Here is a 25,480-nt window from a genome sequence, read left to right as displayed (position 1 = left end):
ATTTGACTACTCGATTAGAGCAGATGAAAGCAGCTTTAACCTTCAATGTTTGTCATTTCATGTTCATGCGGAAATTTGACATATTGGTTAGAAATACTCTTAGGCTACTCCAAAATATATTTTAATGATCAATCAATACATCTATATTTTACATCATGCTTGTGAGAAAATCATCCCCACCTGAAGTTGTTTGGTTATCTAAAATGTGCAAAATAAAATGCATTCATTAGATAAAATTAAAACGAATATGTAGATAATCAGATGACAAAGTTCAACGCCCCTAACCAACTGCCATCCACGTCTGCACTGCACAATGAGAAAAGTCCTTATTCGCGGAAGCCTCTGCTCAATTGAGACAAAACCAAAAGTACAAGTGAACAAAATCAGAGCTATGACAAGACAACTGGAAAACCCCAACTAGTCAACCAATAATTTTTTTTATTTATACACGATCAGGAAAATCGTGTGAGTGAAACTCTTCTATTTTTGATCTGGTCGTCTCCTAAGGTCAATTGGTGTCTCCGCCAAGAACAATGAGCAAGTCTAACCACAAAAACAAGAGCAGACCCACAAGCAAGGGACCTCCATGTTTCTCTGAGTTTGGTCAGAAAGCTAAAGGTTCTCGCTTTAATTCTTCTCTACTTTTCTAAGTCTTTCATGTATGTTAATCTGTTAAAATCTTACTGAAAAATAATGGGTATGATCTCTTTCCTCTTTGAGATTTGTGGATCTTCTGTGTATATCCCACCGAAAAATCTTTTCTTTTTCTCTTGTTTTATTTACTTTGAATAGACAGATGGTCCTATTTTTCTTTTCTTGCATTGCAAGAAGCCTATTAATTATAGTTTTGTCGCAAACTTACCTCTTTTGGTAGGCTTGCTTACCAGTGGATATTCCAGGAGCCAGAATTTTAGCTTCACAACCCACAGTGATGGTGGAGTGGTATGTTCTTATCATGTCACTCCCTTCAAGCAGTTAAACAGAAACTGAGTACGTTCTGGATTGTTTTCAGAAAATTACTTCAACCGCGGCAAAGAAGGGAGGTTGCTCAACTGCAGCCGTGGCAGGAGCATACACATACAAGAATGCAAATTTTGACTGTCGAATCGATACGGATTCAAAAGTGGGTGTGGCTATATACAACTTACTGTTACCTCAAAAGTTTCAATTTTTGCGATCTTCATTTGTAATTAGCATTTTGTATTTACCCTTGTTATGACAGATTACTGGAACCCTCATTTTAAATGCGAAGTTTCTGTCAAGCACGAATACTAGCGCTTCATTCAGCTTGCCTGATTACCAATCAAGCAAGGTACTTGGTCTCATTATTGCATATTGGAAAGAAAAAAGAACATATATTCAATCATGTTGTGATTACTTCTGACCTGAAAACAGCTCTTAAAAATTTATCATGGCTCAGATGATTACCTTTTTGTACTGGCTCAGCTGATCACTAGTGAGAAAGTTCAAACAAATTGAAAATTGTCACTGCTAATTCAGAATTTCTACTGTGAGGACAATAGCTTTCTAGCTTCTGCCAACCTTTATTTGAGACATTTTTGGTTTGAAATACTACAAGAATTGGTGCTCTAGTTAGGAAATCTGTGACAGGAAAAAGAAAATTTCTGTGACAGAAATCGCTCATTTCCTCGGGACACATATTTCTACTTGCCACTAAACCTTTGAACAGATTGTTTTTTGAAGAGACACAGACTAGCAACCCTATCTTATCCCGCACAACAATAATTACTATTCTGAACTAAAAAACAACTCACCCATCTTGATTTCAGCTCCGGGTTCGAATACGCCAAGAATATGCTGCTCTGTCCACATCTGTGGCTTTGAACAAGTCCCCTGCAATAACATTTTCAGCAGCTGTAGGGAGTTCAAGCATTGCCCTTGGTATGGAGACAGAGTACAAAACTGCTTCTAGCTCTTTCTCCAAGTGCAGTGCAGGCATTTACATGAAGAGTCTCAATTCTGATGCTTCAATAATTCTGTAGGTCTTTTCATTTTGAAGTAACATGACATTAATAAAAATAAATTCAATAATAAGTTCAAATTACAGTTCCGATACTTATAAGTTACAACTCCAGCATTTCATGGGAGAACCTCTACAACTATAATGATAGTTGCTCAGTTAACTAAATTTTTTTAACAAATATAACAAGTTTTGTGGAGGCCAAAGTGCAGATTTGAATTACAGTCATTATGTCACCGTGCTAAAGGAAAAGTATGACACTAATATCCTATCGTTGTGAAATTTTTTAGGGCAAACAAAGGTGACTTGCTAACAGCATCATGTGTTCTTTATCTCAATAAACAAAAGAAGCATGCAGCAGTGGTAGAGTTCACTCAAAAGCTGTCAACAAAGAGAAACACCTTGACAGTTGGAGGATCATATGCTGTTGATCATCAAACAGTAGTGAAAGCTAGACTTGACGATCACGGAGAGTTTAAGACTGTTCTACAGTACAATGTTAGACCCAAGTCATGCCTGGCTATCTCTGGTGAATTCAACACCAGGGCACTTGACAAGATTCCTAAAATTGGGTTGGCACTTTCTCTTGTTCTTTAAATGATTTCTCAATTTTCATATGCCACTGGAGCAATTTCTTTGTCCCCAACTGATAATTTGTCAGTTGGGCAATACGACCAATAGATCTGTATGATTTTGTCAAGTTAAGAAAGTTGCTGATTCAACAGCTCTACTAATAGTGTTTAAAGCAATCTGCATATTATTTTAACGACAATTGTAAACTCTTATATAAAGAGGAAGTCACTTACAATCAAATCTAAACTACTTTTGCATCGCCAGTGGCTTGGAACTTATTGTACCCCTCATGTGAGCCTTGGCGCCATCATACAAGTACTTTAGAGCACCCAGTTTTTCTTTGTTGTCTGATTATCTAGTTCAAGCCCAGAATTGAACGGCAGGAGAAGCTCTGGGAAACACAAAAATATTCTCATCCAGTTAGGCTACATGGAAGCCAAGGGGCTAAAACAGTGCTTCTGCTTCAGACCAATACACCAGCTCAAGAAAACTGATGTTTATTGCTCAGACAGCACTTCCATTTCAGTACAGAGTTCCAGCCATCACATTCAGCAATTTGCATGCATTAGAAACAACTCAAACAATCGATTGTGGTCGAATCACTTTCCAGATTTGAACCTGGTGCACCATTTGATCAGTAGTTCTTCAACACTGGCATCCATTCGGGTCCCAATTCCTCCCCAGACCAACATGTGGGCATAGTCTCCAATCGTCGAACCAGTTACTTCATGCACAGCCTTGAATCCGATTCTTGAATAGAACCTGACAAGCTGAGAAGTAAATAAGCAACCAGTTCAGATTTAACATCAAATCAAGTAATCCAGTCCAGTGCATTTCTTATATAAATTCTACAACTTATTTCTGACAATGCTATTTAACCTTAATGCAACTCATCAAATATCTTCAACCCAAACACCAACAAAATAGCTCGCAGAAAGTACACTTATCATCCACTTCAAAACAAGCTTTATCACTAAGAGAACAATCTCATCCACAAAATAAAGGATACTTGGAAATTTAAGCAAATGAGAGGCTTCACCATTGATGTACAGAATATTAAAATTAAAGGCTGAAAAAAGTGCTATAGCATCCAATAACAGCATAAAACCAGAAGAAACATGATAAGGAAACCAAAGAAAGAACCTTGTGGTGGAAAATGTCAGAGTCATTGATGGCAAGCAACTCAGCTGTTCTGCAACCACAATCGTAGCCGTATCGAATGGCAACAGCTCCAATGAACAAGCCAATGCCAAAGATTGACTTCTCCATCCCCAGTGTCTCTCTCTGTAATCTGATTGACTCCAAGTGAAGGATTTTCCCACTAAGCCAGAACCTTATCAGTCCCTCAGCCTTGCCAAGCTCCTTCTGTGTCTCCAAGCTCTTGGCTGTGATTCTGAAAAAGGGTCCTAGAGTTTGGAGCTGAAGGTCAAGGTTTTGGGCTCTTGATGAGGCCAATATCTCAGACATGGTTGGCATTGTGGCTCCAGAGCTAGCCTCTGTGTTTTTCTTGATTAGGGTAGTGGGAAATTTTACTGAAGAAGCAATCTGGGTTCTACTACTTGGGATTCTTGGATTTAGTATGGAGAATTTGGAATTTGAAATCATTGATTTTGATGCTAGCTCCATTTCCCTCTTGTATTCTTTTTCTGTATGGGGTTTTCTTTAAAAATGTTTTTTGAAGGGGTTGTGGCAACAGAAAACTCCATGAACTGATTCAGAAACATTAAAAACGCCAGTAATGGTTATGTATGCGGAGATAAGTTACACGTGGCAACACCACCATCCTGCAATTGAAAAAGCGACCGTTTTGGTACGGGTTTGGGCTTTGGAAAGCTCTAAAAAAATCTCCAAGATTGTTCATAAGGAACTTTTATTGTTATTTATCGGAGTCCAATTTCGAACCCAAAATGCATCTTTACAAATTTTATTAGACACAACTTGTTGGATATTTTACCAAGTAGATGAAAAACCTGGATATGTACAGATTTTACAAGAAAATAACAAATAAAATACAATTCTAGAAGTTCTGATTGCTCTTAACAAAGAACACATCAATAGGTATGTGTTTGCCTTCTTTTGGAGACGGCTTCTGCTTTTTGTGCTTTCTTTGGCTTGCAATGTGATCCTTGGGGACATTTCTGACAGAGTTTCAAGCCAAATCAATCAGACAAAACAAACTACCTCAAGAGGACAAAAAGAAAGGATATGAAGAGAGGCACGTTGGAAACTCAATGAAAATATAGTAACCTTTTCTTCAGAACACAAGTTTTGAAGTCAGTCCCAGATTCCTCTTTCTGAAGCTTCTCAGCAAGATGAAAATCAAAATGCTCTTGCCTTTCCTCAACAAAGCTTGGTGGCATTTCTATCCCGCAGATCGAACACTTGTAGTCATTCACCCACAAAAGGAACTCTTTCTGACTGACTGAAGAACTTGCCACATCCCCAAGGGTTTTAGTTACACTACTCACTCTGTCTAGGCTACTGCCCTCAAACTGAGCAGGAAAAGAATAACCTGGCCCCAACAATGGTGGCACTACATCCTGTACATTGTCCTCATTCTGACTGTCATTGGCATTCATCTGGGCATATGAAAAATAGCATGAAAATCCAGTGAGTTATGCAACTTCTAGAAACTACAAATGCTTTTTCAATATTTATGGAGCTGAGTGATGACTTTTTCAGTGTCAAGAAGAATAACCATCAGCATGCCTTTCACCACACATACCTTTTCTGCATTTGCATTGCTCGTCGATTCATAAATTTCTTCCTTTTCTTCAAAATTGCCCGAAGTAGACTTACTGTTATCTAAGTTTGATAAATGATTTTCATCAAGAGGATCTCTATAATCACAAGAAGATGTTTGATGTCCGTCTTTAGATAAGTAAGTTTCTTCACCATGCATCATGCAGTGATCAGTAGAATCCAAGTCCAAGGAGCTTTGATCGCCCATATTTTTCCTTAAAGCATCTCCTGATAGCATATAGTCAGTGAGAGTTTTTTGTGTGGGATCAGAAGGAGCACCAACCTTTTCTTCATCAAAGTGAGACAACCGTAGGCCTGATAATAGATGAAAATAAAGCTGTGTTAACTCTAAGACATATGGGGAGCAAGATTGAGCTTTTATTTAAAATTCCCTTTCTGACATTTATACGACATATATATTATTATATGTTTGGTAAGGTCTCTTGCCAGAAAATTTGACATGTTATGTTGTTAGAGAGAATTACAACTACTGATCATGTAAAATCATGTTTAAATGTGTGGTCTTGGTTGACAGTCTGACATTGAGTTGTCAAACTATGGATCAGATTTACATCTCACTCATTATACTGGATATGGTTTTCATTGAGACCTGAGATGCCATGGATGAGAGTGAATGAGATGCATCTTATCTGTCCTTAAGGTCCTTAAGTTGGGTCCTCATTAGATCAACTAAGTATACGATATAACATATGCTATTCATATTTGTATAATGCTTGTATATAATGTACACACTCAACCTATCAGCCTTAAGGAAACAGGAAGTTCAGCCTTAAGCAACTTTGAAGCATGCTTCATAATATCCTCAGTTGAGCATATATTTTTTTGCGAAGTCACAGCTCTGGTGCGAACCTGTAGATTGTAAGGCATTTTAAAATTTACAGAATGAAATACTGATGGCATCTAAAACCGAAAAAAAGAGTCACAAAAACTAAGATAGTTATATAGCTACGGAGGAATGCTTCCAAGTACCTCAAAAGATGCAGTCTTTAGTTTAAGAGTCAATGTTCGCCCACGAAGACCCTCCTTTTGCAAGTCAGTAGATAGCATCTCTGCAATATCCGCTGCAAGCATAAAATATACATGAGGCACTAGATGAACAGGACTTTCAATTAATTTTAGGTAAAATTTAAGATAAAATGTTATCCATATAAGCTTCAAAGTCCCCACATAATGAAAATCTACATTTAGAAATAACAGTTCGGTACATGCATCCAGACATATTACAGGACTCAGGCTGGGTAGACTCAACCCGAGACTTAATACTTATGCTAATTTCAAAACCACAGATTTGACGATATACTCTGGGGAAATGATGATAGCTTGGGATTAAATCACCTGATGACACATTCCTTGTGGAGGCTACAAATGTAGGCCTTGGATTCTTTAAGCACAAACTTTCATATAATCAATTTATTTTGTTTTCAAAATATGGGGTTCATACTTCCAACTGATCAAGTGTTCAATTGTTAATTACGTCTATGGACAACCTCCAATTATATAAGGAAACAAACCCTAATTAATATAAAATAGGACTGCATACCCAATTTACAAAAAAGAAATGCTTCATCCCCTGTAGCCGAAAATGTTCTCTCATTACTTATGCTTCTTCTTGATCTAACTTGAGGAGTATCTGTTCCCCCAATTGCAAGTCCCACAGAGAGGAAAAAATCTGAAATACATGATAGGACAAGCGGATTTAAAGGAAGCAGGTGGTGTATCTAATCACATGAACTGCCTGTAAAAGAGTTTATTTATAATGATGAAGCAAGCAATAAACAGCATAGGGGAATGACAAGAGTGCTAACCTGCTGAAGAATGAGAAAATAGTGCACAAATATAGCTACTCTTTTGCAGAATCTCCTCACATGTACTAATTCCAAGTGCATCCCTCAAGATATGTTCAGTGACTTTACCAATGCCCCCAATCTGTATAAGAGTTTACCATTCTTTATCTTCATCAGTATGTACCGTAATAATGACTTCATCACCACATAAAAGAATATTATTTTGTAAATCACAGTTGCACCAGCAAAGACACCAGTGGTACAATTCATGCTGCAACAACTGTATAAATGTTGGACAAACCTTTCGGACAGGAAGTGAGGATATAAATGTCATGACCGCCATCCGGTCATTTGGTAAAATAAACTGTCCATTTGGTTTATTTATATCTGAGCAAACCTGAGGAATAAGATAAGAAGATGCAAGTCAACCTTATGTGTATACACAGACACACACATGTGAGATGTTCTCAAGAAAACCATCCAAATCAAATTGTAGTGTTATTATCTAATCCTAAACATAAAAAGTTTTAAGGCAATGTCAATGCTAAATACAATATAGGTTGAGGCAATTAATTATTATATGCCCTTGCTAAATTGCCAATTCCCAGTAGGATATTTTTCTTTGCAAACCTAAGTTACCATTAGATAACTCCCAAAACAAGAAGAAAGTTCACCTTTTTTTTTTTCAAGCATGCATACATACATTGGCATGTATTCTAGGAATTTTTATTTATTTAGATATCTTATCGTCAAGTAGACAGCATAAGATAGCATCCACATTTATTTTATCAGTAAATGAATAAAAGCAGTATACAGTATTGAGAATACTTAAACTCATATCCAGGTAACATATTTATTCACAGAATCTGTAGGAACACCTTAGCAAGTAGACGGTTTGGTGCCACTCCAGCACTGCATGTAAGACCACCAGTCTCATCATGAACACCAGCTCTTAGTTCTCTGGCAATCTTCGAGAATGAAAAGGTTAGAAAACAAGACGTTTAACATAACAAGTCAAAAAAAAAGGACAATGTCAATGCTAAACAAAGGCATAAGAAATGTGATATTCATATGTTGCGCCAACTAATATTATATACACTTACTTCTTCGCCAGTAGTGCCCCGTTCTTTGCAAACCTCAGTTACATCAAGATATGCTTCATCTAAACTAGCAGCCACGAAGTTAGGATCATACTTCTCGAACACTAACATAAATGATAAGTCACAACTAAAGATTAGCACCCAGCATAAAGAATATACAGTAAAAATATGCCCTTAGAAAACACCACCTAACCTTTTCTAGTTAAATCACTGTAATAAGTGTACTTCTTGAAATCCGTGGGAACAAAAATTAACTCAGGACATAATTTCCGAGCAATGAAACCAGGCATCGCAGCACGAACCCCAAATCTCCGTGCCTACAACGTGGCGGGATCACATTCCCCATATACGTTCATAAGACAAATGCGGGCAGGACAAACAATTTTCAAGTATGGAATTCCATTTCAACCCAGGTTAATAACAATTGTAATGTAAAGTATTTGCACCTCATAATTAGCAGTGGAGATCATAGACATGCCACCAACGGCCATGGGCTTCCCCTTCAACGAAGGGTCGCTTAAAGTCTCGACAGCTGCATAGAAAGCATCCATATCCACATGTACCCAAATCCTTGAAAGGTCACGCGTGGCTTCAAGCTCTAAGATTATCTTATCAGCGACCTAGAAGAAGACACAATTGCAATCAAGCTCACAATTTTATAAATTAAAAAAATAAACCCAGAGAAGTAGCACAAATTGAAATGGTGGGTACTAAATTTACCATTTGATAGTGAGCCAAATCTGCTGGTTTGAGCTTCGCACATCGAGCTCGCATGTTTTCTATCTTTTCTCTAAAGAAGGCCTCTTTGCGTTCCTCGTTTTTAAAGTACTGCGACCCTTTACTCATTTCATACACTATCCTCTGAACTTTCTCTTTGTCAACGCCTTCCATGCCTTAAATTACAAAAATTTGCAATAAAACGAAGTAAGGCTTACTCAATGAACATTCAGGTATGTAAATTTGATTGAAATTCGTAGTTCAATATCATGAACCCTGGGATTTCTTTTTCTGTAAGAGATTCTGATTTGGGTTTTGGGTGATAATACGTACCGGCTTTAGCATTGGTGTAAGCAGTGTTGTAACACTGCCAGGGCCGAGCAGTATCGCCGGAGGATTCGGTGTTCGCCATGGCCAACATTATTTCGCTCCAAAAGCTTGCTTTGCAAGATGAAGAAGACGAGGGAAAGTATGAGAATAGAATAGGGCCAGGTGCCTAGGTCCATATATCTTAATTTAAAATTTAAAACATAAAGCCCAAGAAAAATTAGCCCTGTTAAAATATTAAAACACAAAATCCAAGAAAAAGACAGCCCTGTTTATTAGTATGACTGCAGGCCCAGTTCTATTTTTATTGTGCTACTCATAAACCTTAGAATTTTAAATGAAAAACACAATAAAAATTCTTAGAAATTAGCACTCTTAAAATTTAAAGTACATGTATTTTTTAAAAAATGAAGAAGTTCAACATTAGGAATCGTGAATGCACACCGACGGTCAACATTAGGAATCGTTAATGCAATTTTCCCCACTCTTCATAATTGTTACATATGAAATTGCGCAATGTTCTTTTCATAGTTTATTTGAACTGTTACGGGAGTAAGAAGTTCAAAAGAATGTCTCAAAGAGGCTAAGGCGGTGAGGGAACCAAGTGCCACTAAGCAAATTGGTATGCCAACTTCATCTTACCCCTAAGAAGAAATTTTTTTTATGGATATATCACTACTTTTTCACATTATCTTACTTGTTAATATGCAGTGTTATTATAATTCCCTATCATAATATATTAGATAGTCTTATTATAGATAATGTGTTGATACCATTGTCGTCAATAAAATGTACTGACACATTAGATCTCTTGCAAAACAACATCCTTAAAATTACTTCAAGACGTGACCGAACATTTTCACGCATTTGCTTGAGTTACACTTAAAATAATGATGATAGCCCATAATTCTAACCTCTTGGTTGGTGTTGCTTTGGATGTAAAACAGGTCCATTATTTGCTTTCCCATCATGGATAAACATGAATGCAATGATGACTCAAGGGAGTAATGGAATGACACAGAAGTGCAATGAACCACTTTTCCTCCAATGTGTGAAAATCATGCATGTATTTTGAGCCTTTCTATCTTTAAAAAGACTCTGTGTCACTACTCACCAAGCCAAATTATTAATTGTAATCTCCCACATTTGAACCCTAAACCTAAATACATCCAGATACCCTCCTTCTCCAATAGATCTCAATTCAAATCAATGTGGGGTAGGTGGAAGCACAAGCACTTCAATTATGTGTATGCTGATGTACGTAGATGGTGCTTTTATGTTGATATACAAGGTATATTTTGAATCAACCAATTAGGTTATGTCAAGTGTAGCCAACTAGCTGCATAGTGCTAAAGCTTCCAACAACATGTCAATGTCTGAAATGGCTTTACGAATTGGGAAGAAGGTAAATGGCCCCTCCACCTAACCATCAAATCAAACCCTAATTCCAGATAAGTAGAGGGAATCATTATCATCCTATACCAACCTGCCATGTTGAAACATTGGATTGAAGAGCACAAACTTATGTTGGTGAGGATTGAGATTTCACTTAAAATGCGGATAAAAAGGAGACCAAATTGGCAAAGAGAAATGGTTGCATGAAAGGGACATGAGCACATTTGACATCTTAGTTATAAAAACATGAAAAAAGCAAGTTAATTCTTTATAGCAGAAAAAGAGATTGGGTGCATGTGAGGAATATGGGCATTTTTCTAATTGGACGGCGCAATAAACTAAGGCAAATGTTGGTGACATATGGACACAGTAAGATGTTATTTTGTTGGCATCAATTGGTTAATTCTAGTGTAATTTTTCTTTTAGCTAGATTGAGTATGAAATGAGATGTTAACTAGATTGATTCAGGTTTTCGATATGCTCCAAGTAATTATGAGTTCAAGTTTTTATGACATCCGTGTGTGTGATGATGGACCGATAAATTTTGTTTATTTTGTTTATTCAGATAATTGTTATAAAGTTTATGGAAAAAAAAAATATGAGTTAAATCATAATACTCTACTGTTTTTCTTTTAAATGCAATTTATTAATCTAAATTTATGAATCACAGTTTAGGATTCAAATCTCATTACTGAAGATTTGTAACTTGCTTTCTAAGAAAAAAATAAACATATAATACAATAAATTAAAGAGTAATTAAAATAAATCTGGAGATAGAAGAGAAAAAAAAACCCTCCAATGTCAGCCCACCACAAAGCGCGGAATTAAGTCTAGATTCACAGGAATCATCGACAAATTAATCAAGGCGATAAGGCGTTTCTCCCTTGCCAAAACGACGTCGCTGTCACCGGCATCGTTGGAATCTACTACAGTGGTATTTAAAAAGAAAGCTAACGGTCACATTTTTATTAATAACGAAGGAGCCATCCCCGTTACCTGCCGACAACCCTGAACTCTCTCACCGCCACACACAACTTTCCATTTTCCCACGTCTCCCTCCAAATATCCCAAAATTATTTGTAAATATTCAGTATATATATATTTCTGAATTTCTTCCAAACCAATTTCCCCTTTCGTTTAGTTTGAAAATTTGGGGGAGTGGATTTGATGATTGTACGAGATATGCAAGCCAACCCACTGCAATGGAAAGCCTCGCCGGGACTCGGTGTCGGGCTTGAACCGACGTCTTCGTCGCCGTTACCGTCGTTTTCGCAGCTGTCGTTGGGGAATTTGTCCGGTGGCACTTCTGTAAATAGCTTGAAAACCAGGGGTTTGTTTCTAGTGAAGGCTATGGAGGGCTCCAGGACGGCGAGCTTGAATGGGCACGCTGGGAATGCAGGTACTTAGCTGTGTTCTGAATTGCCCATCACCCATTGTAATTTTGCATGTAGCTTTGGCTCTGTGTTTTTGGATTTTTTTTAAATTTTTTGGTTTGAATTTTTGGTAAATAGATAAAAATGCGAGCTTGCTGTCTTCGGTTGGAAATTCAACCAACATTCAGTGGCATGAGTGTTCATTGAACAAAAATGACAGGCAAAAGTTACTTAAACAAAAAGGGTGCGTGATATGGATCACTGGTCTCAGCGGCTCAGGTTGGTTTTTTATTATTATTATTTTTATATTTAAATTTATTTTTAATTCAAAGTTGTATCTATATATAAACTCTTCATGCTAATTTGTGGTTGTTGAAATTATTTATGTCAGAGATATGTGACATGTTTTATCTTGTTAAACTGTGAATTCTGATGTGCTTTCATTTGGATCAACGGTTCTGATTCATAGCCTGACAACATCCATAACCCATCAGTGATGGGTTATGGATGTTGCATCAGGCTATGTGCCAAGAGAAAATTACTGATTGATTAGTTATATATTATTTATTTCGTTTGTTAGGGAAGAGCACTGTGGCTTGTGCTTTGGGTGGGGGTTTGTACCGCAGGGGAAAGCTGTCATACGTTCTTGATGGAGACAATGTCAGGCATGGCTTGAACCGTGACCTTAGTTTTAAAGCAGAAGATCGTGCAGAGAACATTCGGAGAATTGGTACGTGTTTGCCTTAGATTAATCACTTTTGTTAATTAATAACGGTGTTCTGCTTCATTATATATATTCATGAAAGCATTGGCTTTGTTTTTGTATTCAGGGGAGGTGGCGAAATTGTTTGCAGATGCTGGAGTTATCTGTATTGCTAGCCTGATTTCTCCTTACAGAAGAGATCGCGATGCCTGTCGTGCAATGCTACCTGCTGGAGATTTTATTGAGGTTGGTACTCCATTGCTTCTCAATCTTTATGACTGCTTGCTTTTCAAGTTTCAATTCTGAGCTTTGTGTAAATATTTAAAATACTTCCTGAAAAAAGAGATTAGATATAAAGAGAACTTGTATTATGAAAGGTGTTCATGGATGTTCCACTCCAAGTTTGTGAGGCTAGAGACTCGAAGGGCCTATATAAGCTTGCACGTGCAGGCAAGATCAAAGGTATCTGCAAACTACTATTTTGGTTTTTGGTTACTGAATTTACTTTGTATTTTGCCTTTCAACAGCCTGCTTAATGGTACTGTTGCTCCTAAAATCTTTATAGTTTTTTTTTTCAATACGATCTGATCATGGTTGTTTTAAATTTTGTCTAAACAATCACTTGCAAAATTCTTAATTTTCAATCTTCTGTTGTATGCAAAACCTGTGGATGTGGATGTGTCTGTGTGGATCTTCTTCCTTAGTTCTTTGACATGCATATTTGTTGAAGTTGGTATATTTTGGCATATCGTATATGGACCCTTAATTGCAACTCTGATTACTAATTAAATCCTGGAAAATTTGTATGTTGCAAATTTTGGAATGTATATAAGCCAATCCCACTCCATATTCAAAAGCACTGAATATTATCCTTCAGCATTGCAACCAGGATTTATTGTTGAAATATTGTCTTTTGCTTTGTTAGTTTCTAGTCCAGACGCCTCTGCCTATCTCTCTCTCTCTCTCTCTCTCTCTCTTGGTTGAACTTTCTAGTCTAGAATGCTGGTTGTTACTTATACTATGTGCATCTGAAATTGCAGGTTTTACTGGGATTGATGATCCATATGAGCCACCATTAAATTGTGAGGTATGTATACTATCTAGAGAAAATCAGAATACATCTTTTAGTTACTGCAGATATCATATATACATAGATGCTTCTCTTGATAAAGAGGAATATGCATTGTGTCATGAAGCTAGGGCATATAAACTTAAAAACAAAGCAGTTAATCCTGTTAGTTACCAATAAATTTGAACCAATTTACTCCTGCACTAGAAAACAACCCTGTAAAAGGCCAGTGCCCTGTATTGGTCTTGTGATGTCACTGTAGGGGTTGGGAGAATTGGTCTTATTGATCAAGAACATGATGTAGGATTTTTTGAAATTTAAATTTGAGATATATTAGTTACTTTAAACTGCACCACACACCATTTCATTTGCATTTGTTTGATTAGCTTATAGGAATATAGTGCAGAATGGAATGAAAGATGATCTGATGTATACCGGGGTCACATGTAAGAGTAGCTGCAGTTGCGTGTAGTCGTAACTCACCTATTGTTACATATTACTTTTGCCTGTCGTTGCTTGATGTTACTGTTCTATTCAGTGAAAAGTAAAGGTCTCATTGTTTCGTCATCCTTTATCCGCCTTCAGATAGTATTAACACATGAAGAAGGAGTGTGTGCTTCCCCATGTGAGATGGCCGAAGAAGTGATTTCTTACTTGGAAGATAAGGGGTTCCTCGAGGCATAGGAAGTTTGAACCCTTGCTGGAACCATCAAAACTTTGAGCTATACCACAAATGCAGTGCAGATAGCTTTTGGTGCCCGAAGTGGATACCATGCATGCCTCGCCAGATGAGAGACAACAGATGCAAAAATCACCTGCTCTGATAACAAGCTGTGATTTTGCCTTGTCCAACAGGAGAGAACTGATGCAATATTCACCTACTGAAAAGCATTAGTTAATTGATTGATTAATTTATGCCACATATTTCTATTTCGTCTTCATTCTTCTTCTTCTAGCAAGTAGCTCTGTACTTATTTGATGTTATTTTGAACTGTGCTCTCATTGTAAATAGAAAAGTGGAGAATTGGTAGGTCAGATTCTTTCATGGCTTCTCTTTGTGCATGCATTTGCTAATTATTCTATGCCCAAATTGGGGTATGCAAACCAACAAGCTGGAAAGAGACTAACATATATAATGATGTAGAATCAATAAAATAACGATATCAGTAAAATTTTGATAGAAATAATGAAAATTAAATGAAAAACATGAAAGTTTTGAACGAATCAAGTTTCTACTATATTGATTAAGGGCTGGTTTGGGTGTGATTCTAGATAGGCCATAATCATTTTTTGGGGAGAAGCACCTCTTAGTGATTTTAAGTGATTTTGGGGAGATGCACATGGGAGGTGCTTCTCCATAAAATCACTTAAAAATCCAAAAACTCAATAATTCATTGATAAAGGAATTGATCTCCAGCTATATCTAAAAATGATTAGGCAAAAAGAGAGGTATTTAGAATACCTCATTTATTTTTTCTGGTAATACGTGAATTCGATCGGTACTCGAACATTAGACATGCTAACTTTTAGTTATATCACAAAGTCAACAAATTTAGGAATCCGGCAGTAAACCTTGTCAAGTTATTATATTTATAGTTTGCACATGATTTTCGCCCAAGAGGACTCTAGCTCAGTTAATATTGGTTGGCTCTTCCTAGATTTGTTGGTAAAAGTATATTGATTAGTTAAAGAAAAGCTATAAAAACACTATATATAAGATAAATGTAATTTGAATACTTTACTAATTGACCTAAAAATGCGTAGATAGATACTTACACAGTCAATCATTTTAAAATATTGTTAATAAGTTCAATCAAGCAATGATTTAATTACATAATATCATATAAATGTTGCAATGAACTTTGTTTATGGATCTTGGCATCAATTATCTTTCATTGCATAAAAGGAAAAGAATGAATATTTATCTGCAAAAGGTTATTTTTGTATATGTGAGATGTTTGGCTTCTTCACCAATGGGGCGTTAGTTGGATTAGCTCAGGCTTTTAGTTTGGTGTGCTCTCAAGTGGTTCTGAGTTCAAACCCCTATAGTATTGCATGTGTGAATTTTCCCCTTCTTATTTTTGACCCAAAAAAAAGAAAGAAAGAAAAAAAAAAGATGTTTAGCTTCTTCTTGCCTGTGAATGGTTCAAGATTTTGGGGCATTTGGGATGCAATTCAATTCAATTAGTTAACACATAAAAACAGAGGTCCGGCTATTTTTTTTTTTAAAATAAATAAAAACAGAGGTATTTTTAAATACCTCATTTTGTTCAGAATTGGATGGAGGGTTTGGATTCGAGGTGTGCTAGTACGAACTGATGACCTGTTGGATATGAAGATATGACAAATCCACTAGGCCACCAGAGACCAGCGTTGAAAGTTTTTATGTTATTTTAATTATACGATGTCATATACTGTAACATTTCTGCTACTTTTACTTGGATTCGTTCCCAATCAAATCCAAGAACTATTTTGAACTTCTAAATCAGGTAAAAGGAAAGGGGAAAACTCCAATAAATCAGGAAAAAAAAAATATAAAGGTATTTTAGAATACCTCATTTATTGTAACCTTTCTGGTAGTTTTACATCAATTCGATACCAGTCGAACCCAAGACCTGTTGAGCTTTGAATGTAATTTAAAGCCAACAAGTTACAAGGGGTACTGGTGATAGAACCTTTTAAGTTAATATATTTAAGTCTTTAGAACATCTCATTCATGGCGTCAATAATCCAAAAGCATTTGACGAGTTTTTTGGAATTGCTCTTACATGGTTTAGTCATTTTGGGGGCATAACATGACATGACTCGGTTCACCTGTTGAGTAGAAGCCCACACTATATCAAGAAAAAGGAGATTGGAAAACTCTCTACTCACCCATCGCCTAGCCTCCCCAAGCTTTAGATGTAACACAAAATCAACAAGGTACAAGGAGTACTGGTGGTAGAACCTATGAAGTTAATTTGATACAATGTAACACTTTGGATTAATCAATCACTTAAAATTAATGTATTGTTAATCGTCCAATCAGGAAATTATTTAAGTACATGATAATATATAAATATTGTATTAAGTTGTTTCTGGATCTCACTCATTAATCGTATTCCTTTCATTGTGTAAAAGAAAATAATGAATATTCATTTTAAAAAGATTATTTTCATAAATGTGAGATCTTGAGCTCACAATCTTATGAATTTTGCTTGTATATATCTTTAAAAAAACAGAAAAAACATGAATTTTCACCAAATATAAAGAATCTTGAACTATTTATTTCTGGATTTTTGCCAAAAGGGGGGCTATTAATTGATTCATGTAAATTCAAGTAGTTTAAATTTTTTTATTTTAAATTTTAAAAAAAAAGTGAAATAAAAACAGAGGTATTTTAGAATACCTCATAATTTTTTGTAACCTCTCTCTTCTTCTCTCTCTCTGCCAGTCTCGAACCAGGGACCTGATGGGTTTTTGACTTGAACCACAAATCCAACAGGCTACTTGAGACCAGCGGTTGTCCTCCGTTATTATTCATTTTTATTCGTCCAATCAATGAGGGTAATCTCTTACAGGCAAATTGGCTGTTGGCTATTAAACTATTCGTTTTAGAGCTTGTATTTTCTTTTGCTAATTAATTAAAAACACATTAAAAAAGTGAGTCTGCATGATGGAGATAAATTGGGAAAGCAACCAGCTTTGTTTGTTAACTAATCTATTAGATTTGTAATCCTTTTTTCTAAAAGGAGACTTGCGTGCAAAGGACCCACTAGTGTAGTAGTTTGGAGTAATTGCTCATCTAGGAAAGATTCTGGGTTTGAGTCATAACATCTTTGTAGTATGTGTGAGTTTAATATATTATCGCCGCTTTCAATAGGAAAGGTCAAAAAAATAAAAAAGGAACCTTGCATTAATATTTTATTAATGATTATTTGAGTTATAATTTTTGTTAGCTATATGTAATATTCGTTTATTGAAGTAATATATATTTATATTTACAAAGCTATTTTTGTTAGAAAATACAAGTATATAAAATATCTAACTATTCAATAATTACATGTTTATAGCTAAATATTTCTAATTGAGTCATGTCTAATTTGTTTTAGAAGAAATTTGAACTTAAATTATAAATTGTTTATTACAAAATCTATATTATATAAGAGGAGAGATAAAAATAAGGGAGGGCTACGGCCACTCCAGGCCTTGGAGTGGCTCCGCCGCTGTGTTGAAGTATCATATTGATGGAAAGCTTCTTCTTGTCTTTTTTTTTTTGGGTGGACATATAAAAAGTTGTTTCATAAACCTTCCATCATAATTTGGTTAACATGTAGATCATATACGTACATCAAATCTTCTTTTATTGACTAAATCCAATCTTCTTTATTTTTGTGTACTAGGAGATCCATATAAAGCCGGGCGTCAAATCTCATCATAACTTACCCAAATAAAGATAGTTTAGAAAAGGGACGAAAATCCTATAAAATCCTATACTTACCCAAAACGATGTATGGTTTATTTTTCAATATTATAGCAGGAAATCCTGTTCTTACTATATAATCTTGCCATGTACGTATAAATACATACAATGCATGATCTGCTTTAAGCTCATGTCACTGCTTTGGGTATAGCAATCAACATACAATGAAGTTTGGGGGCAAAAGCAATCTGCTTGTGCTGTTTTGCACTGTTCTTTTTGCAGGTTTGCTTTTCTTTGCTATCATCCTTCTATGAAAAACAACAAAATTGAGTTTTAGCATTATGATTGTTGTAAGAAGTAGAACAATAAGGTGAAACTACTTTGTTTCTTTAAATTTGTGTCAATAGTGAGTGACAATCATCTTGTCAATCAATTTTAAAGGTGTCAAATAAGTATGACCGACATGATCACAAACATATCGAATATGTGATAAAAAGGAAAGAACATGTCATGATCTGGCAAGCCATGTCATGCCACACCAAGGCGCACATATAGATCATGTTGCCCTAAGCAAGGCATCCATACCTATAATGACCGTGTTGGGCCATCATATGTGGTGACTCAAGACACGGTATAACGATGGTAGTGATAATATTACCATGTGTTTCAGTTTTATTTCTCAATTCCTCAAACAAAATAATCCAATTATAGTTTTAAAAAAACTTATCAAAGCATATGCATGTTGTAGAACACGAACTAAACAATTGCCTTGCAGGGTTTCAAGTAAATGCCTTATCCTATGATTACACCGCCAGTATTGAGGTAATAAGCTTTCCTGCAATTAATTATAATCGTATAATTTGCAAATTGTTAAACTTAGTTATGTTTTTACAGAGAAAACTCCATTAAATCTAAAATTTCTTTAATCTCTTTGTTTTTTGTTTTTTGTTTTTTTTGTTTTTTTGTTTTTGTTTTTTGTTTTTCCAGTGTTTGGCAAAACCTCACAAACCACAATATAATGGAGGGATCATTGTAAACCCTGAACTAAATCATGGCTTGAACGGATGGTCTAGTTTTGGCAATGCAAAAATACAACACAGAGAATCTGAAGGCAACAGATTCATTGTGGCTCATGGCAGACAACAATCATATGACAGTATTTCTCAGAAGACCTACCTGCAAAGCAACAAGTTCTATACATTCTCTGGTACATAATTTCATCACTTTTCTTCCCCATTCTAATTAATCAGTAATGGATTAATAATTGTAACTGTGTATTTGGTTTGTGTTGATGCAGCTTGGATACAAGTGAGCAGTGGTAGTGTTCCAGTAACAGCTATTTTCAAGACTAGTAGTGGATTCATACACGCTGGTGCAATTGTGGCTGAATCCAATTGCTGGTCTATGCTCAAGGGTGGCCTAACTGTCGATGCCTCAGGCCCCGCCGAGCTCTATTTCGAGGTATTTGTTTTTAATTATTGCATGAAGAATCATAAAACTATTTGGACCACATTTACTCATATTTCTTTTGTTAATCATACATTAGACTTGCAATCAACCGGGCTAATCCAGTTTGAATCACCCGAATAAGGAACATGGCCTTATATTTCTTTTTCTCTTTTGTTGTTACAACACATGCATCACTTTCAAAGAAAGTGATTTCCCCCTAAATAATCAAGGCCAAACGGGTACTTAGTATGTTCAATCTTTTATAATTAACAATGGTTAAACTCTTAATTCAGAGCAAGAACACATCTGTTGAGATCTGGGTTGATAGCATCTCGTTGCAACCATTCACTGAAAAGCAATGGAAGTCTCATCAACATCAAAGCATCACAAAGGTGAGTTTGATCAGGCCATATAATTCATCCAAAACTAATTTGGCCAAAGTGAAAAAAAGCTAACCATACATTTTTTTTTGCAGACTCGAAAGAGCAATGTGAAGGTTCAAGCAGTTGATGAACAAGGCAAACCACTAGCCAACGCAACAATCATCATCCAACAAAAGGCCCCAGGCTTCCCTTTTGGTGTTGCCATCAACAAGAACATCCTCACCAACACAGCCTACCAAAACTGGTTCACTTCAAGGCCCTTCACCGTCACGACATTTGAAGATGAAATGAAATGGTACAGCACAGAGTCATCTCAGGGCCATGAAGACTACTCTGCCGCCGATGCCCTGCTTCAGTTTGCAAAGCAGCACAACATTGGAGTCAGAGGACACAACGTGTTCTGGGACGACCCCCGCTACCAACCTGGTTGGCTCAACTCACTCTCCGGCCAACAGCTCTCTGATGCAGCCTCCAAGAGGCTGAATTCTATCATGGGGAGATACAAGGGACAAGTTATAGCTTGGGATGTTTGCAATGAAAACTTGCACTTCAACTTCTTTGAGAGTAAGATTGGTGCATCTGCTTCAGCCATGTTCTATAATTGGGCTCTTAAAGCTGATGGAGCAACCACATTGTTCATGAATGAGTATAACACCATTGAGGAGAGTGGAGATGGAGATTCGATCCCAGCTAAGTACCTTCAAAAGCTGAGAGACATTCAAGCCTTTCCGGGTAACAATAATGCGAAGATGGCGATTGGACTCGAGTCACATTTCACCACTCCAAACATTCCCTACATAAGATCTTCTATTGATACTCTTGCTGCTGCAAAAGTTCCTATTTGGATTACAGAATTGGACGTTACAAGCGGCCCCAATCAGGTAAGATAATGCGCCTCTTCACCTACTGCCAATTATTGGTTTTGTGTCGGATACCTTAAATTTGATATGGTCACGTCACATGTGAAAGGGCATGTTTGATTATGATAAAAATCCCACTTCTTATAATTTGCTAATATTTTTTGGGTTATATGGGCAGGCATCATACTTGGAGCAAATTCTAAGGGAGGTCCATGCACACCCTCAGATTCAAGGCATTGTTATTTGGTCTGCTTGGAATCCTCAGGGATGTTACAGAATGTGTTTGACAGACAACAACTTCAAAAACCTGCCTACTGGTGATGTTGTTGACAAGCTCATACATGAATTTGGTTTGACTTCCGGCCTGGCTTCTGGCATGACGGACCCTAATGGTTTTTTCGAGGCCTCCCTTTTCCAGGGCGACTACGAAGTGAAAATCACTAACCCTTCTGTGGCAAACTCCTCCTCAGTTCAGGGTTTGAATGTGGGACCAACTACTGAGTCCCAGCAACAATTGCTGCTCCAAGTTTCTGCTTGAGTTTTTGATCACTTGGGTGTTTTGTTCTCATTTTGATGGAAGACCAATTTTAAGTGTAGGAAGATTGGGGGTGTATTTAATTAAGATTTTAATAAATTGTAATTACAAAATTATAATGTAATGGATTACAAGATTTTAATATATTGAAATTACAAGATTTTACTTATGATTTTAATAGATTGTAATTTCACTTATGACTCTTTTGTATTCTTCGAAATAGATTTGCTCAGTGTAAATTGGATTTGGGTTAGCCATGTTCACCCAACCCATGACCACTCCCAGTTTTTGTCAAGACTTGGACCAAAAATTGTGGGGTTAAAAAACACTTTTTTTTAGCTGCTTGTGGCATAATCTCATATTTAGTTTGCTTGTAGTTTTTCGGGCAACTGATACTTTCGGACTCCTCCTTTATACTTCACATTTATCTCTTCTCACCACCACCCTAATCTTCTCATCCTCTACCCACTTCACTTGAAATTCCACACCAACTCTCACTGCAATCATTAGAATCTTTTCAACAAGTTTCTCATTCATAACTTGGGGGTCTGGCTCCATGCCCCCCAAGGAGTTAGTTTGCTGGGCTAGGTGATTTGACGTTCCAGTTTGAAGATGTATTTGTTTGTTTTTTATGCCTAGTATGGTGTAGTTTTTTCAGTTAGTTATCTGCTATGGTGTACTGGTGGTTCTTTTTAGATTGGTTCTTGCTGGGGACAGTGCTTGGCGTGGGTTATTATGGTATTTCATGAATGAAGTATTCAGTTCAGAATAATAAGAAAAAATTGGTCCCCAAACAGTGGCCATGTGAGCAAAGGCACATCACAAATGCCTTACAATGTGGAATTCTGGCGACAATGTGTCAAGAACCCACCAACATTCACGGTGTCTATTCATCTTCTCCCAAAGGAAAAATAGAAAGAACTTAAGAATCAGGCATAGGAGGGTGAGATTTGTTATGAGATTTGGTATTTATATTACCCACTTAAAAGTCTCACACAATACACCATTTAATGAAATACTTCAAAATCGATAAGTTTTTAAGTACCATAGTACTTTTATTGGCTATTTAAAACTCATAATTGAATACCAACGTACTTTTATTGATGACTTAAAAATCCTAATTGAATATTACTGAACTTTTAAACTTCAAAACAATCTATTAAAATCCCAATTGAATATACTCTGAAAAGTTTTGCTTGAGAGCCGGCGGCTTTGGAAATTCTACAACTTTTGTTATGAATGACTCTTTACACACGTTATATTGAGATTAATTGGGGATGTAATCTGTGCTTATTGTTGCCATATGAAATAATGTCTCCAAGTCCAAATGGCCTTCCAATGGTATCCTCAATTCTCTTGTGGCAACTCGTTTTTTTTTTTTGAATACATAGGGAGGGGAATTTAAACTCAGGTGCAGAGTGGCAAGCACTTTGCACTAACCAACTTGGCTAAGCTCATGTATGCGACATCTTTTTTGTTAAGCTGCAAAATATTAAGTAAACTTTTGATAAAAATATAAATAGATTAAACATTAGAAGACAACAACCCTTGCCTCCCCTTACTTTTTGCCATAATAAATAAGTGGAAATGCTCTTACACATGGAATAGAATCCTTCATGCGCGAAATAATTTAAAATAGGGATTTAGGCTGAAAACAAACAACCAAACTGTGGTGATTTTACAAATTGATATAATGGTCATTTTATTTTAAAAAAAAAGTATGATGGGTGTGAAGAGATATAAATTGGGTGTAAACACTTTGTGTGTGTTTTTTTTTTTTTGGGTTATAATTTTTTATACAAGTGATAATTTACTATAAATTAACATGCTCAAAGGAAGGGTGTAAACATAATTCACCTTGCACAATAAATTACTATAAAAAATTTATTATTTAATGTGGTGGCAAGCCCATGATAAAAGTCAAGCAGATCAAAGCAAAGAAAAACCAAGCAAATGATATGGATTTGATTCAAAATTAGGTGCAACGGGGCAAGCTCATTGCCCTAGCCACCTAGTCTAACCCACACCTCCTAGATTAATATGCTCTAAATTAGTTTCACTTAACTTTGTTGATATTGACACTCTAAAATAGTCATATGCAATCCTTAAATAAATAATAATAATAATAAACGAATGAGTACATGATATTTTTTGCATAATTTTGCAATGTTCACTAATTGTATTTTAAGCTGCAAAATATTAAGTAAACTAAAAATATATATAAATTAAACATATTAGACAAAAACAGAGGTTATTTTAAAATACCTCATATTGTTTCATATTTTTCTTCTTCATTTTCCACTTCATGATTGTGCCAATCGAACCCAGGACCCGTTGGAGATTGTGTGGATCACAAAACCACGGGACCGGGAAGATCGGCATTCTATTTCCTTTAAGTTAACTTATTTAACTCTTACATCTAAACGAAATTCATTATGCGCGAAATAATATAAAATAGGGGTCAGGCTGAAAACTAAATGGAGCAAAAGGGCTCTCTGGCTCCTGTTTCTGTTTATTTATAGACATTGACCAATAAAATTTAAAGTCCAAATCCACATCATAGCCCCGAATATACTCACTGTGGTAATTTTACAAATAGATTTAATGGTATTAAAAAAAAAAGATAGTGGGTATTGAGAGAGAGACATGAATTGGGCGTAAACATTCACCTTTATTCATTTTTATACAAACGATCATTCACCTTAAATTAATTTAATCTAAAGTGGGGGATTCGAACTTGGATGTAAGAAGGCAGGAGCGGGCTTGTTGTCTTGACCAACTGACCTAACTAACCAACGTCTACTGCCTTCCTTGGTTATTATGCTTTAAAATAGTTTCATTTAAGGGGGATTTTGACACTACAAAATACTCATAAGCACTCCCTTAAAAAACTCTTTCACCATATTTATTCTTACTATGCGCTGAGGCTTTCTCAAGTCTTATTTTGCAGGCGGAACGATGTGGTTTCCTCCATGGAGTGAATCTATGCCGGGGGGCACCGTCTGTTAGCCACCTTTTTTTCGCTGACGATAGCTTTTTGTTCCTACGGGCAAACCGACAAAACCGTCAACAACTTAGCAATATTTTCCACAAGTATGAAATGGTGTCAGGCCAGAAAATAAATTTGGAGAAGAGTTCTGTCTCATTCAGTAATAATATGCACCGTACTGATCAAGAGAACCTAGCGGCAATTCTGGGTGTTAGAAGGGTTGACCAGCATGATGTTTATGGGGTGCCCACTCATGGGGTAGATCCAGAAGGCATTGTTTTAATTCTCTCAAGGAACGCATTTGGAAGAAAGTACAAGGTTGGAAGGCCAAACTGTTAAGCTTTGCTGGGAAAGAAATTCTCCTTAAAGTGATGGCACAAGCTGTGCCTATTTATATGATGAATTGCTTCCTCATCCCGAAATGTCTTTGCGATGAAATTCAACAAGTGATGGCACGTTACTGGTGGGGAGAGCAAGATGGGCACCGAAAAATACATTGGCTCCGCTGGAATAAGTTATGCTTGCCCAAACAGGAGGGTGGGCTTGGTTTTCGTAACTTATATGCCTTTAATATGGCGCTCTTGGCCAAACAATTATGGCGCTTGATTCAGACCCCAACCTCTCTAGTGGCTCGCGTTATGAAAGCCCGTTACTTCAAGAACTGCTCTATTTTATAGGCACAACTTGGACATTCATCCTCCTACATTTGGCAAAGCTTATGCAAAGCACGTGTGATCATTGAACAGGGAACTCGTTGGCGAATCGGGAATGGCAATAGTGTGCGTATATGGGGAGACCGATGGCTTCCTAGCTCTGAATCTTTCCAAATTTCCTCCCCACAAGCACAGGGGTTTGAGGAGGCAAAAGTGAGTTTTCTCATTGATCCAATCACTATGCAGTGGAGGGAGGACCTTTTGCAAGCTTGGTTCTCGGCCGAGGAAGTGAGGTGCATTCGAAACATTCCGTTAAGCTTTAGAGACCCACCAGACGCTTTGATTTGGCATTTTGAGAGAGGTGGTCAGTACACAGTGCGGAGCGGGCATGAAGTTGCTCGTCGGGTTCTGCTCCAGCAAGACG

General features: G+C 36.6%; 5 protein-coding genes across 6 annotated transcripts; 3 read left to right on the top strand and 2 right to left on the bottom strand.

The window, feature by feature from the left end:
- The first annotated feature begins 399 nt into the window (after positions 1-399).
- On the top strand, positions 400-2,709 carry LOC103335091 (mitochondrial outer membrane protein porin 2-like). Its single transcript, XM_008238092.3, has 6 exons — positions 400-618; positions 875-942; positions 1,013-1,123; positions 1,223-1,312; positions 1,791-1,999; positions 2,272-2,709. Exons 1-6 carry the CDS (start codon positions 534-536, stop codon positions 2,576-2,578), a joined length of 870 nt encoding a protein of 289 aa, XP_008236314.2. The 5' UTR covers positions 400-533; the 3' UTR covers positions 2,579-2,709.
- Positions 2,710-2,720: 11 nt separating this feature from the next.
- On the bottom strand, positions 2,721-4,285 carry LOC103335092 (uncharacterized). The gene is made up of 2 exons (XM_008238093.3): positions 3,698-4,285; positions 2,721-3,324 (listed from the first exon to the last, which is right to left on the bottom strand). The coding sequence occupies exons 1-2, from the start codon at positions 4,178-4,180 to the stop codon at positions 3,154-3,156; spliced, it is 654 nt and encodes a 217-aa protein (XP_008236315.1). The 5' UTR covers positions 4,181-4,285; the 3' UTR covers positions 2,721-3,153.
- Positions 4,286-4,407: 122 nt separating this feature from the next.
- On the bottom strand, positions 4,408-9,388 carry LOC103335090 (DNA/RNA polymerases superfamily protein). Of its 2 annotated transcripts, none has more exons than XM_008238091.3 (14): positions 9,252-9,388; positions 8,922-9,094; positions 8,648-8,821; positions 8,395-8,518; positions 8,205-8,305; positions 7,980-8,069; positions 7,403-7,498; positions 7,123-7,243; positions 6,858-6,986; positions 6,287-6,378; positions 6,055-6,166; positions 5,280-5,611; positions 4,802-5,133; positions 4,408-4,692 (listed from the first exon to the last, which is right to left on the bottom strand). In XM_008238091.3, the coding sequence occupies exons 1-14, from the start codon at positions 9,337-9,339 to the stop codon at positions 4,572-4,574; spliced, it is 2,085 nt and encodes a 694-aa protein (XP_008236313.2). In that variant the 5' UTR covers positions 9,340-9,388; the 3' UTR covers positions 4,408-4,571. The 2 variants fall into 2 exon arrangements, with proteins under 2 accessions (XP_008236313.2, XP_088910448.1); XM_089054322.1 differs by having other exon boundaries at positions 8,205-8,263.
- A 2,221-nt stretch (positions 9,389-11,609) lies between these two features.
- On the top strand, positions 11,610-14,820 carry LOC103335089 (adenylyl-sulfate kinase 3). The gene is made up of 7 exons (XM_008238090.3): positions 11,610-12,039; positions 12,152-12,292; positions 12,594-12,743; positions 12,844-12,962; positions 13,094-13,178; positions 13,757-13,803; positions 14,371-14,820. Exons 1-7 carry the CDS (start codon positions 11,808-11,810, stop codon positions 14,467-14,469), a joined length of 873 nt encoding a protein of 290 aa, XP_008236312.1. The 5' UTR covers positions 11,610-11,807; the 3' UTR covers positions 14,470-14,820.
- A 3,591-nt stretch (positions 14,821-18,411) lies between these two features.
- LOC103335129 (endo-1,4-beta-xylanase 5-like) lies at positions 18,412-21,417 on the top strand. The gene is made up of 7 exons (XM_008238132.2): positions 18,412-18,469; positions 18,963-19,009; positions 19,175-19,394; positions 19,485-19,648; positions 19,930-20,028; positions 20,112-20,900; positions 21,058-21,417. The coding sequence occupies exons 1-7, from the start codon at positions 18,412-18,414 to the stop codon at positions 21,415-21,417; spliced, it is 1,737 nt and encodes a 578-aa protein (XP_008236354.2).
- The last annotated feature ends 4,063 nt before the right edge of the window (positions 21,418-25,480 follow it).

The sequence above is a fragment of the Prunus mume genome, linkage group LG6, assembly GCF_029339155.1.
Source record: "Prunus mume cultivar Tortuosa linkage group LG6, ASM2933915v1, whole genome shotgun sequence".
Lineage (NCBI taxonomy): Eukaryota > Viridiplantae > Streptophyta > Magnoliopsida > Rosales > Rosaceae > Prunus > Prunus mume.
The sequence above is the reverse complement of the archived record's forward strand: the minus strand, read 5'-3'. Positions and strand labels throughout refer to the sequence as shown.

What these genes read in the sequence shown, in the direction of transcription:
- LOC103335092 (XM_008238093.3), bottom strand. Translation starts at nt 4,180, where the DNA reads ATGGAGCTAGCATCAAAATCAATGATTTCAAATTCCAAATTCTCCATA. An exon ending in CTGACATTTTCCACCACAAG is followed by an intron (nt 3,325 to 3,697) that starts GTTCTTTCTTTG and finishes TTTACTTCTCAG; the next exon opens with CTTGTCAGGTTCTATTCAAG.
- LOC103335089 (XM_008238090.3), top strand. Translation starts at nt 11,808, where the DNA reads ATGATTGTACGAGATATGCAAGCCAACCCACTGCAATGGAAAGCCTCG. An exon ending in CACTGGTCTCAGCGGCTCAG is followed by an intron (nt 12,293 to 12,593) that starts GTTGGTTTTTTA and finishes TTCGTTTGTTAG; the next exon opens with GGAAGAGCACTGTGGCTTGT. An exon ending in AGAGAACATTCGGAGAATTG is followed by an intron (nt 12,744 to 12,843) that starts GTACGTGTTTGC and finishes TTTTGTATTCAG; the next exon opens with GGGAGGTGGCGAAATTGTTT.
- LOC103335091 (XM_008238092.3), top strand. Translation starts at nt 534, where the DNA reads ATGAGCAAGTCTAACCACAAAAACAAGAGCAGACCCACAAGCAAGGGA. An exon ending in GTTTGGTCAGAAAGCTAAAG is followed by an intron (nt 619 to 874) that starts GTTCTCGCTTTA and finishes CTCTTTTGGTAG; the next exon opens with GCTTGCTTACCAGTGGATAT. An exon ending in CCCACAGTGATGGTGGAGTG is followed by an intron (nt 943 to 1,012) that starts GTATGTTCTTAT and finishes GATTGTTTTCAG; the next exon opens with AAAATTACTTCAACCGCGGC.
- LOC103335090 (XM_008238091.3), bottom strand. Translation starts at nt 9,339, where the DNA reads ATGTTGGCCATGGCGAACACCGAATCCTCCGGCGATACTGCTCGGCCC. An exon ending in ATTTTCTCATTCTTCAGCAG is followed by an intron (nt 6,987 to 7,122) that starts GTTAGCACTCTT and finishes CATGTATTTCAG; the next exon opens with ATTTTTTCCTCTCTGTGGGA. An exon ending in TAAAGACTGCATCTTTTGAG is followed by an intron (nt 6,167 to 6,286) that starts GTACTTGGAAGC and finishes TACAATCTACAG; the next exon opens with GTTCGCACCAGAGCTGTGAC.
- LOC103335129 (XM_008238132.2), top strand. Translation starts at nt 18,412, where the DNA reads ATGAAGTTTGGGGGCAAAAGCAATCTGCTTGTGCTGTTTTGCACTGTT. An exon ending in CCGCCGAGCTCTATTTCGAG is followed by an intron (nt 19,649 to 19,929) that starts GTATTTGTTTTT and finishes CTCTTAATTCAG; the next exon opens with AGCAAGAACACATCTGTTGA. An exon ending in AACATCAAAGCATCACAAAG is followed by an intron (nt 20,029 to 20,111) that starts GTGAGTTTGATC and finishes TTTTTTTTGCAG; the next exon opens with ACTCGAAAGAGCAATGTGAA.